Source organism: Geotrypetes seraphini, chromosome 10 (assembly GCF_902459505.1).
Source record: "Geotrypetes seraphini chromosome 10, aGeoSer1.1, whole genome shotgun sequence".
Classification (NCBI taxonomy): domain Eukaryota; kingdom Metazoa; phylum Chordata; class Amphibia; order Gymnophiona; family Dermophiidae; genus Geotrypetes; species Geotrypetes seraphini.
The window spans coordinates 16,055,883-16,068,386 of NC_047093.1; the positions used below are offsets into that span (position 1 = coordinate 16,055,883).

Consider the following 12,504-nt stretch of genomic DNA (forward strand, 5'->3'; position numbering starts at 1 on the left):
ATAACCCTCCCTCTCCCATCCTGAAATCCTTTTAGTAATTTTTATTTTACATGTAATAGAAACCCTCCCCCCACCCCACCCTTATCTTACATATTAAATATAGAAATATTAGGAAAATGGCATCAATCATGACAAAAGGACGTTAATGGTTAATGTGACATTATTTTCTGTTCGATGAATCAGTGAGCATAAATCGAGTTCTACTTTGAAATTACTATTGATTGGCAAATGAGCTCAATGACAAGGAACGCGTGTACCTTGCAAGAATTGAACTGCTGTCGATTCTGACCACATCGAAACACCAATGTTTACTGTCTGAAATAAAGACTTACAGCTTACAAACCGTGTGGCAAAAAGATGGTTATATGATGTAACCCAGACTGATAGTATTCAATGTATCAAAAGTATGTCTAGATTTTATTATGGTGTTCAATTCTTGATAACCTGACGCCTCAGCCCCACCACTCCGCCGCAATGTTCAATTCAAAAAAGCGGGAAGTTTAATGTGGGAGCCTCATCATTGGCTGTCGGGTTTATAATGATTTTTACTTATTTGTTTTTTATTTACTTTTTCAATTCTATTAAATTTTAAGAACCTTTAAAGGATAAATATTATAAGACTCTTCAATTCTTAATTTTCATAGTATAAACTCTAAAAGTTGTTTAAATACTCATCTCAGCATAAACCCAGGGAGTCAGACCCGACATGTTTCACACAGATGTGTTTTATCAAGGGTCTCCCTGTCGAGTATAAAAAAGAGAAAGTTGTCACATACAATTGTATAACCTCTCCCTCCAATCTCTAGTAAATTAAAAGTTAGTATTTACTCTCACTATGAAAATTAAGAATTGAAGAGTCTTATAATATTTATCCTTTAAAGGTTCTTAAAATTTAATAGAATTGAAAAAGTAAATAAAAAACAAATAAGTAAAAATCATTATAAACCCGACAGCCAATGATGAGGCTCCCACATTAAACTTCCCGCTTTTTTGAATTGAACATTGCGGCGGAGTGGTGGGGCTGAGGCGTCAGGTTATCAAGAATTGAACACCATAATAAAATCTAGACATACTTTTGATACATGAAATAAAGACTTGGCATCAAGTACATCGTCTCTGCAGTATTTTTCTTTGGTTCTCTGTTTTGCCACTTCTTTTTAACACTTTTGTCGGTAATATTGCTGAAGAACTGCCTGGTAAAGTTTGCCTTTTTGTGGATGATACTAAAACCTGCAATAGAGTAGACACCTCCAATGGTGTGGACAACATGAGGAAGGATCTAACAAAGATTGAAGAATGACAGAATTTGGCAGCTAAGATTTAATGCTAAACAATTCAAGATCATGCTTTTGTGCTGCAAAAACACGATGGAAAGTTACAGTTTAGGAGGCCAAGAAAGAAGAGTGGAAATTGTGTATGATCATATGTGATGATTAAACGGGTAAAAATGTAACAGCTAAAAAAGCTAGAAGGATGCCTAGATGCAGAGAGAGGAATGGCCAGTAGGAAAAAGAGAGGTGATAATTCCCCCATTTGACTGGTGAGACCTGATTTAGAATATTGTGTGCAATTCTGGAGGCTGCAACTTCAGAAAGATATGCGAGGGTCATTTCATAAATAATGCACACTATTTTTTTTTTTAATTTACATGTTTTATTTATTTTTTTTTTTCAAGTATTTCTTTACAAACCTTCAATATAGTCTCCCTGCTTTGCAATGACTGAGTCCCAACGTCCAGGAAGCTTCATTATTCCATCCAAGACACCATTTTTGTTCAGTTGCCAAATGGCTCGGTACCGGTGGAAGAAAGCTCTTCCAGAGATGCAAAACAATGTCCACGCATAGGTTGTTTCAACTTTGGAAAAAGGTCAATGTCTGGTGGACTCATGTCTGGACTGTAGGGAGCACGAGGTAACACCTCCAGCTGTATTTGTGTAGTTTTTCAATGACGAGTGGAGAGCTCCATCTTCCCCACAACAAAAAAAATTTGGACAAGCTCAATCAAAAGTCAAACAAACGATGATTTTTGCTTATGAATGTGAAGTGTCACAGCAGTGTATTATTGTGATTTTTTGCAAAAAATGCACAAAACCCAACCTCAGTTGCTCTTGGCTGGGCCACTCATTCTTCACGACAACACTCGCCCGCACATAGGGGACGTCATCATTGAAAAACTACGCAAATACAGCTGGGAGGTGTCACTTCAAGCTCCCTACAGTCCAGACATGAGTTCCCCAGACTTCAACCTTTTTCCAAAGGTGAAACAATCTATGCGTGGACATCGTTTTGCATCTTGGGAAGAGCTTTTTTCCGCCGGTACCTGAGCCATTTGGCAACTGAACAAAAACAGTGTCTTGGATGGAATAATGAAGCTTCCCGGACGTTGGGACTCTCATGTCATTGCAAAGCAGGGAGACTATATTGAAAGACTGTAAAGAAATGGTTCATAGACAAAACTGGCGAAGACAAAGGCGCGCACCGACAACTGAGCGCAAGACGGAAGCATGCGCCGAAGAAAAAGAGTGTTTTTAGGGGCTCCGACGGGAGGTTTTGTTGGGGAACCCCCCCCCACACACTTTACTTAATACAGATCGCGGCGGTGTTGTGGGGGGTTTGGGGGGTTGTAACCGCCCTCATTATACTGGAAACTTAACTATTTCCCTGTTTTTTAGGGAAAAAGTGAAGTTTTCAGTAAAATGTGAGGGGTTACAACCCCCCACAACGCCCCCACAATGCGGCGCGATCTGTATAAAGTAAAGTGGGGGTTCCCCCCCACACCCCCTGTCGGAGCCCTTTAAAAGTCATGCTTTTTGGGAAGGGCGAAGGGGAATCGGTCGCCATCCTGCTTTCAGAGAGGCCGCCGCTTCCGTCGACTCGGCAGGTGTGACCATGGCAGTCTAAGAACCATACTACTCATAATCAATCCCGCAAATGGCACAGAAATGGCATCAAGAAACCGAGATCCCAGAGATAATGAGTCTCTTAAGGGGGTTGATCCCAAATTTCTGAGGAATATGCGTTTTGCCAAGAAACACAACAAGAAGGGGTTGAAGAAAATGCAAGCAAACATGGCAAAGCAGGCCAAATCGTAGATCGACAGTGCTAGGATTGGCTCACGCTAGACTTACATTCGCCTGGCTTCTGTGTCCAGCTAAGTCATTTTGTATAAATAAAATGTGAAGTCATTGAAAAACAAACAAACAAAAAAAACAGTCATTTTCTTCGGTGCGCGCCTCCACATTGCGCTCAGTTGTCTGCGCGCACCTTTGTCCCGGCGTGCTTTTAACCTGACACCAAAGAAATACTTGCAAAAAAATAAAACATGTACATTTTTTAAAATAGTGTGCGTTATTTAAAAAATGAACTTCGTTAAAAGGATGGAGGCGGTCCAGAGGAAGGCTGTTAAAATGGTCAGTGGTCTTCGTCACAAGGCGTACGAGAACAGATTAAAAGATCTCATAATTGGAGGAAAGACGGGAGAGGGGAAATATGATAGAGATGTTTAAATACCTACGTAGCATAAATGTGCACGAGGCAAATCTCTTTCAATTGAAAGGAAACTCTGGAATGGGAAGGCATAGGATGTTGAAGTGCTGCTGAAAGTACTCTGAAACCACAAGAGCCACACTTATTTATTTTATCTATAAAACTGGTTACTTGCCCATTAGAGAAGCACTCTGAGTCATGCATACAGATGGCAAGTAAGAAAATGAAATGAAAACAAGGAGACCACAGTACAGGAATAAGCAAGTATCAAAACTTAGAGACAAGCTGTTCCAAAGCAAAGGTGAAGGCTTTTAACCAGTTGAGGAACACTGGTTGCCAATGGAAGCAAGAGTACTTTTCAAATTTGCTTGGATTTGCTATAAGATGTTATTTGGATTAGCTCCGCTATATCTCCTCTCGCATTTTGAATGGTACTGTTCGACTAGGGCTACTGGTTTATTTACTTTTCCTAATCCCAAAAATTGCCGTTATAAAAAATATTTTGATCGATCTTTGGCTTATCAAGCAGGTAAAGTTCAAGTATGGTTAGACGGCCTGATTCAACAATCTGCATCTTGTTGCACCATTAGAAAATTGGTTAAGAGCTATTTGTTTAAAAAATTGGTACTTAATTGATGACTATATCATAGTTTCTTATTGTATTTTTCACTATTGAAATATTGTACTGCTTTTCTGTGTGCTTTGTATCATCACTGCAATGTCTAGTCCTCTTTATTCTGTGAACCGCCTAGAACCTTTTGGGTATTGGCGGTATAGAAAAATAAAATTACAGTAGTACCTTGGATTACGAGTATAATCCGTTCCAGGAGCATGCTCGTAATCCAAAATGCTCGTTTATCAAAGCGAGTTTCCCCATAGGAAATAATGGAAACTCGCTTTGATGCGTTCCCCCCCCCCCCCCGAGAACCGGCATTGCTCCCCTCGAAGGCCCCCCCCCCTGCGATCAGGCACCCCCCCTGCAATCCGGCACCACCCCTGCCTCGAACCAGCACCCCCCCGCCTCGAACCGAACCCCCCCAACATGATTGGGCACCCCCCCGACACGATCCGACCCCCCCCAACACGATTGGGCACCCCCCTGACACGATCTGACATCCCCCCCGACACAATTGGGCACCCCCCTGCCGCTTCTTACCCTCATCTGGGCACTCTAGAAGATCGGACTCCTCGTCTGCTGGGCCTTGAGCATCTGAGCATGCTCAAGGCCTGCGAATTCACGTTCACGTTCAGAATGTGAACTCGCAGGCCTTGAGCATGCTCAGATGCTCAAGGCCCAGCAGATGAGGGCCGATCTTCAAGAGTGCCCAGATGAGGGTAAGAAGCGGCGGGGGGAGATGCCCAATTGTGTCGGGGGGGTGCCCAATCGTGTCAGGGGGGGTCGGATTGTGGCGGGGGGGGTGCCGGTTCGAGGCAGGGGAGGGGTGCCGGATTGCGGGGGGGGGGGGGGGGGTGCTCGTAAATCGAGCCATGCTCGGTTTCCGAGGTACCGATTTTGCAAATGTTTTGCTCGTCTTGCAAAACACTCGCAAACCGGTGCACTCGTAAACCGAGGTACTACTGTATTATTATTATTATATATTTTACAAACTTGCAAACTGCTACTTCAATTCTGCATTAAAAAAAATAACAACAAAAAAAAAAAAACACATCACACTTTCTTTTTTCAAAATTCAGGGCACTTAGGAGGAAGGAGGCTATCTGAATTAAATTATCCCTTTAAGTAGGACCACACCAGTAGCTTTTTAACATGTATGGACAGCATCCATTTCAGTTTGAACCCTTAATGAATAGGTCCAGAAAACAACCCCACAAGTGAAAGTCATCTATTTACCTTTATATGCTAACTATTGACCTCATGATAAACTTTATACATACCATGTATGAAGGTAACGTTTTAAGAACCCCAGCTTCGGGTCTCTGGGTAAAAGGGCCATCCAGGACCCCTCGTTTCAGCATGTGCAGCAGAAGTTTAGAATGCATGTTCCGATTTTTCCTTCCCATGATTCCTGTGCCTGCTCCAGAAGGATCACACAACTTTTTAATCCAAAGTGCACATCTCTGGCGTTCTGAGGGCGACAAATGCCACATCAGCTTGTTATGGAATTGTTAAACAACCGAACGCAGGTTAACTTGGACATTAATATTCAGCAGCTTAACCAAACGCATAACTTGACATGGATAAATTATCCATTTAAAGCTATTCCTGAATTCAGACAGACGCCAGCTGAATTTTGCCACTCTATATAAAACATTAAGATGTTTCCAAAATGTCCCGAATCCCACCTCAATTTAAAAAGAATAACTGTCCAAACAGCAACTTACATGGCCAAATTTTATACATATAAGTGGTGCCAATTACCCCAAAAAAAAAAACACAGTTTTAGAGGGTAAGTTTAAAAACCTTTTTTCACATTTACCACCCCCCTCCCCCCCGCCTTTTACAAAACTGTAGTGAGGTGTTTAGTGCCAGTCATGGTGGTAACAGCTCCAACGCTCACAGGAATTCTACGAGCAGCGGAGCTGTTACCGCTGCAACCAGTGCTACAAACCATTCTCAAGTTTTATAGAGGGGGGGGTTAGAAAGCTGATTTCCACATGTAAAAAGCCTCTTACAAAATTAGGCCAAGATTAAAAGTACATATGGTGCTGCTCAGGGAAGGAGTCTGGGCAAAGTCATACTTAATGCACATCTATAATATAATAAAACGGTAAGCCGCACATGCGCACTTCCTATGCGTGCGCCGGTTTTCCGTGGGCTGTAGCGACCCATATGAAGTGCGCATGCGCGGCTTATGGTTCTGTTTTTCGGTCTGGCCTGCTCCCTGCCGTATTGCATTTTTTAGTTGAAAGACGCAGCAGTGGCTCCTCTCACGATCCCCACCTGCGTCGGACTTCCGACGCAGGTGGGGATCATGAGAGGAGTCACTGCCGCATCTTTCAACTAAAAAAAAAAATACGGCAAGGCGAGCAGGCCAGACCAGACCGAAGCTCAAGACCACGGGAATGGAAGGGAAGGGAAGGGGGGGCCGACAAAGAAGAGGACTCCAACCACGAGGAGCCAAACGGAGCAGCCAGATCGCAGCAGGCCAGAACACGGTGGGGGAAATGCTGCAACTGCTGCAAAGGGACCTGGAGGGGAAGACAAATACCGCTGCTGCTGCACAGGGAAGTCGGTGGGGGAGGGGGGAGGGAAATGCTGTTACAGGGAAGTGGGGTGGAAATACTACTGCACAGGGAAATGGAGGGAAAGAATGACACCAGGAGGGAGGGAGACTGACAGAAAGGAAGAAAGACACAGGGGCAGGAGAGGGACAGAAAGACAGACAGAAAAAGGGAGCCAAGGAGAGAGAGAGACAGCGGGAGAGAGAGAGAGAGAGAGACAGAAAGAAAGAAAGACAGACAGACATATATTCTAGCATCCGTTAATGTAACGGGCTTAAAGACTAGTTTGTTGTAAAATACTAAGATTTATGCCTGCTCCTGAGCGGGTGCAAATGTCCATATCTTCAATGCAGGTGTGATTTCTGCAGGGTTTTGTGCTAGTATTTAATAAAAACATATATAGGTCCTTTTATTAAGGCATGCCAACTGGTTTAGCACTTGCTAAATGCTAAGGTGCCCATAGAATATAATGGATGCTTTAGCATTTAGCGCGCGTCTTAATAAAAGGACCCCACAGTTAGTTGCCCATGTGTTTTTATAGAAGGGGCTAAAAACAGGCACGTTCTTGCCCATTAAGCTAGGCACTCTATTGTAAAATCGACTTCATGAGGTCATTATGTGCTAACAAACATATTAAACATAGAAATATAGTAAACGAAGGTAGGTAGAGACCATAGGACCTATCCACCTTGCACATTAATACCATCTATCATCCCTTCCCTTCGAGATCCTGGATATTAAGAGGCCTTTCTACTAAAATACATCAAATTTTGGGCTTAATGTGTTATAACGCAGGATTTTAATGCATGGCAAAACTAAACTAATCAAGCTTCCAAAAAACAAAACAACAAAAAATATATCATAAGCAAAGAAAGGAAAATGAGTAGCACAAACTATGGGGGTCTTTTACTAACAATATGGTACATGGTAGGAATAAAAGGGATCCTTTGATAGAAAACATGAGCTAATCTTTAGTTTAAAAAAACACACTATATTACTAACAAATTAGTTGGCAAACATAAGTTTAAAGGAGAATAAGTTTTTGTCCTAAATTGGAACTTATTAGAAATATCAATATAAAAAGAAACAAATCAATACAAAAATCTTAATGCCAGCTTTAAATCTTGATTCAAAACTCTCAGATCACAGTATCTACTATAGAATTCCAGAGTGTGAGGGCAAGATAATAAAATCAGTAACTGCAAAAGCCTGCAAACCTCAACACCCTGGATGGTGGTACTACCAGAAGGCTGGCTTTTAAAGGTCTTGATGGAATATAAAAATGAATGTCAGTTGAGTGGAAAACCAGGGGAAAGTGAACCAGATGAAGCCAATAGTCAAACAAAGTCCAGGCCCAATTTAGCAAAAGGTTTGGATTTTTTATTTACATTGTTGAGGTCAAAGAGAATTTATACAACCATATTTCTTTCTTCATTTACATAATGCCATCTGGAAATACCCTTTTGCTTCTGTTATAGCCACATGAAAAACTGGGCACTGTTTGCTTTTTTTTCTCTTGGCCCCCGCATTGATACTTGCGGGTTGCCGAGCCCCTTGTCGTCTCCCAAGAGGAGAGGAGAGGAGAGGAGCGTGGGAGCACTGCTCCACCCCCTCCCGAACCAGCCGGAGACCTACAATTTAAAAGACATTGCACCTGCGGAGTGCGGCCTTTTTCTCTTGGCCCCCGCATTGATATTTGTGGGTTGCCGAGCCCTCGTCGTCTCCCAAGAGGAGAGGAGAGGAGCGTGGGAGCACTGCTCCGCCCCCTCCCGAACAAGCCGGAGACCTACAATTTAAAAGACACTGCACCTGCGGAGTGCGGCCTTTTTCTCTTGGCCCCCGCATTGATATTTGTGGGTTGCCGAGCCCTCGTCGTCTCCCAAGAGGAGAGGAGAGGAGCATGGGAGCACTGCTCCGCCCCCTCCTGAACCAGCCGGAGACCTACAATTTAAAAGACACTGCACCTGCGGAGTGCGGCCTTTTTCTCTTGGCCCCCGCATTGATATTTGCGGGTTGCCGAGCCCTCGTCGTCTCCCAAGAGGAGAGGAGCGTGGGAGCACTGCTCCGCCCCCTCCCGAACAAGCCGGAGACCTACAATTTAAAAGACACTGCACCTGCGGAGTGCGGCCTTTTTCTCTTGGCCCCCGCATTGATATTTGTGGGTTGCCGAGCCCTCGTCGTCTCCCAAGAGAAGAGGAGAGGAGAGGAGCATGGGAGCACTGCTCCGCCCCCTCCTGAACCAGCCGGAGACCTACAATTTAAAAGACACTGCACCTGCGGAGTGCGGCCTTTTTCTCTTGGCCCCCCATTGATATTTGCGGGTTGCCGAGCCCTCGTCGTCTCCCAAGAGGAGAGGAGCGTGGGAGCACTGCTCCGCCCCCTCCCGAACCAGCCGGAGACCTACAATTTAAAAGACACTGCACCGGTGGAGTGCGGCCTTTTTCCCTTGACCCCCGCATTGATACTTGCGGGTTGCCGAGCCCTCGTCGTCTCCCAAGAGGAGAGGAGAGGAGCGTGGGAGCACTGCTCCGCCCCCTCCCGAACCAGCCGGAGACCTACAATTTAAAAGACACTGCACCTGCGGAGTGCGGCCTTTTTCTCTTGGCCCCCGCATTGATATTTGTGGGTTGCCGAGCCCTCGTCGTCTCCCAAGAGGAGAGGAGAGGAGCGTGGGAGCACTGCTCCGCCCCCTCCTGAACCAGCCGGAGACCTACAATTTAAAAGACATTGCACCTGCGGAGTGCGGCCTTTTTCTCTTGGCCCCCGCATTGATATTTGTGGGTTGCCGAGCCCTCGTCATCTCCCAAGAGGAGAGGAGAGGAGCGTGGGAGCACTGCTCCGCCCCTCTCCTGAACCAGCCGGAGACCTACAATTTAAAAGACACTGCACCTGCAGAGTGCGGCCTTTTCTCTTGGCCCCCGCATTGATATTTGCGGGTTGCCGAGCTCTCGTCGTCTCCCAAGAGGAGAGGAGAGGAGCGTGGGAGCACTGCTCCGCCCCCTCCCGAACCAGCCGGAGACCTACAATTTAAAAGACACTGCACCGGCGGAGTGCGGCCTTTTTCCTTTGACCCCCGCATTGATACTTGCGGGTTGCCGAGCCCTCGTCGTCTCCCAAGAGGAGAGGAGAGGAGCGTGGGAGCACTGCTCCGCCCCCTCCCGAACCAGCCGGAGACCTACAATTTAAAAGACACTGCACCTGCGGAGTGCGGCCTTTTTCTCTTGGCCCCCGCATTGATATTTGTGGGTTGCCGAGCCCTCGTCGTCTCCCAAGAGGAGAGGAGAGGAGCGTGGGAGCACTGCTCCGCCCCCTCCCGAACAAGCCGGAGACCTACAATTTAAAAGACACTGCACCTGCGGAGTGCGGCCTTTTTCTCTTGGCCCCCGCATTGATATTTGTGGGTTGCCGAGCCCTCGTCGTCTCCCAAGAGAAGAGGAGAGGAGAGGAGCATGGGAGCACTGCTCCGCCCCCTCCTGAACCAGCCGGAGACCTACAATTTAAAAGACACTGCACCTGCGGAGTGCGGCCTTTTTCTCTTGGCCCCCGCATTGATATTTGCGGGTTGCCGAGCCCTCGTCGTCTCCCAAGAGGAGAGGAGCGTGGGAGCACTGCTCCGCCCCCTCCCGAACCAGCCGGAGACCTACAATTTAAAAGACACTGCACCGGCGGAGTGCGGCCTTTTTCCCTTGACCCCCGCATTGATACTTGCGGGTTGCCGAGCCCTCGTCGTCTCCCAAGAGGAGAGGAGAGGAGCGTGGGAGCACTGCTCCGCCCCCTCCCGAACCAGCCGGAGACCTACAATTTAAAAGACACTGCACCTGCGGAGTGTGGCCTTTTTCTCTTGGCCCCCGCATTGATATTTGTGGGTTGCCGAGCCCTCGTCGTCTCCCAAGAGGAGAGGAGAGGAGCGTGGGAGCACTGCTCCGCCCCCTCCTGAACCAGCCGGAGACCTACAATTTAAAAGACATTGCACCTGCGGAGTGCGGCCTTTTTCTCTTGGCCCCCGCATTGATATTTGTGGGTTGCCGAGCCCTCGTCATCTCCCAAGAGGAGAGGAGAGGAGCGTGGGAGCACTGCTCCGCCCCTCTCCTGAACCAGCCGGAGACCTACAATTTAAAAGACACTGCACCTGCGGAGTGTGGCCTTTTTCTCTTGGCCCCCGCATTGATATTTGCGGGTTGCCGAGCTCTCGTCGTCTCCCAAGAGGAGAGGAGAGGAGCGTGGGAGCACTGCTCCGCCCCCTCCCGAACCAGCCGGAGATCTACAATTTAAAAGACATTGCACCTGCGGAGTGCGGCCTTTTTCTCTTGGCCCCCGCATTGATATTTGCGGGTTGCCGAGCCCTCGTCGTCTCCCAAGAGGAGAGGAGCGTGGTAGCACTGCTCCGCCCCCTCCCGAACCAGCCGGAGACCTACAATTTAAAAGACACTGCACCGGCGGAGTGCGGCCTTTTTCCCTTGACCCCCGCATTGATACTTGCGGGTTGCCGAGCCCTCGTCGTCTCCCAAGAGGAGAGGAGAGGAGCGTGGGAGCACTGCTCCGCCCCCTCCCGAACCAGCCGGAGACCTACAATTTAAAAGACACTGCACCTGCGGAGTGCGGCCTTTTTCTCTTGGCCCCCGCATTGATATTTGTGGGTTGCCGAGCCCTCGTCATCTCCCAAGAGGAGAGGAGAGGAGCGTGGGAGCACTGCTCCGCCCCTCTCCTGAACCAGCCGGAGACCTACAATTTAAAAGACACTGCACCTGCAGAGTGCGGCCTTTTCTCTTGGCCCCCGCATTGATATTTGCGGGTTGCCGAGCCCTCGTCGTCTCCCAAGAGGAGAGGAGAGGAGCGTGGGAGCACTGCTCCGCCCCCTCCCGAACCAGCCGGAGACCTACAATTTAAAAGACACTGCACCTGCAGAGTGCGGCCTTTTTCTCTTGGCCCCCGCATTGATATTTGCGGGTTGCCGAGCCCTCATCGTCTCCCAAGAGGAGAGGAGCGTGGGAGCACTGCTCCGCCCCTCTCCTGAACCAGCCGGAGACCTACAATTTAAAAGACACTGCACCGGCGGAGTGCGGCCTTTTTCCCTTGACCCCCGCATTGATACTTGCGGGTTGCCGAGCCCCTCGTCGTCTCCCAAGAGGAGAGGAGCGTGGGAGCACTGCTCCGCCCCTCTCCTGAACCAGCCGGAGACCTACAATTTAAAAGACACTGCACCAACGGCGTGCTGCCGTTCGGTGTGCCGACAAAGGCGCGTGCGCCTTAGCACGTGCTTTTGTGAAGCGTCTGCATGAAGCACTGGGACCCTAAACAGCAGAGACCAATATCCACAGCAGAACCAGACCACACAGACCGGTCCGGACGCAGACTGGTCACTTTGCGCAAAAGACCTCAGACTGGATCCAAAACCCTCTAACTCCCCCACTAGCGACTACCTCTCACGGCAGGACCAGTCCTCACAAACTGGTCTTGATGCAGTTTGGTCACCTCAAGCAGTAGCACACTCGGCACTGCGGATCTGGTCCTACAGACCAATCTGCTAAGTATTGTAAAATCCGATAAGCAATTCTGTGTAGCTCTGCGAAATATTGCATAACCTGTCTAGTAGTCTGTCAGCCTGGTGTGCTGCCTGACAAGACTAATAAGCATTGATAAGCACCATCAAGCATTGTTAAGAATTGCTAAGCACTACTAAGCATCACTAAGCCTGATTTGCATGATTTCTCTGCCTCCCCCACTAACCCCCCCCCCCCAGAGCACCATAAATACTCTTCAACACCTCCAAACCCCCCTGATAGCTTCATGGACCTGCCAAATTCTCATCGATGCGCACTTCTACTCCTACTCTAC

The 12,504-nt window shown here is 47.7% G+C and overlaps 1 protein-coding gene across 9 annotated transcripts in view; it reads right to left on the reverse strand.

Annotated features, from left to right (window-relative positions):
- The window catches only part of CEP112 (centrosomal protein 112), a 729,616-nt gene that overhangs the window by 694,313 nt on the left and 22,799 nt on the right, over positions 1 to 12,504 (reverse strand). For all 9 annotated transcript variants that reach the window (XM_033961733.1, XM_033961732.1, XM_033961731.1 and 6 more), the window contains one exon: positions 5,383 to 5,573. In XM_033961733.1, coding sequence (XP_033817624.1) covers positions 5,383 to 5,573 — 191 coding nt within the window. The remainder of the gene's footprint in view (positions 1 to 5,382; positions 5,574 to 12,504) is intronic.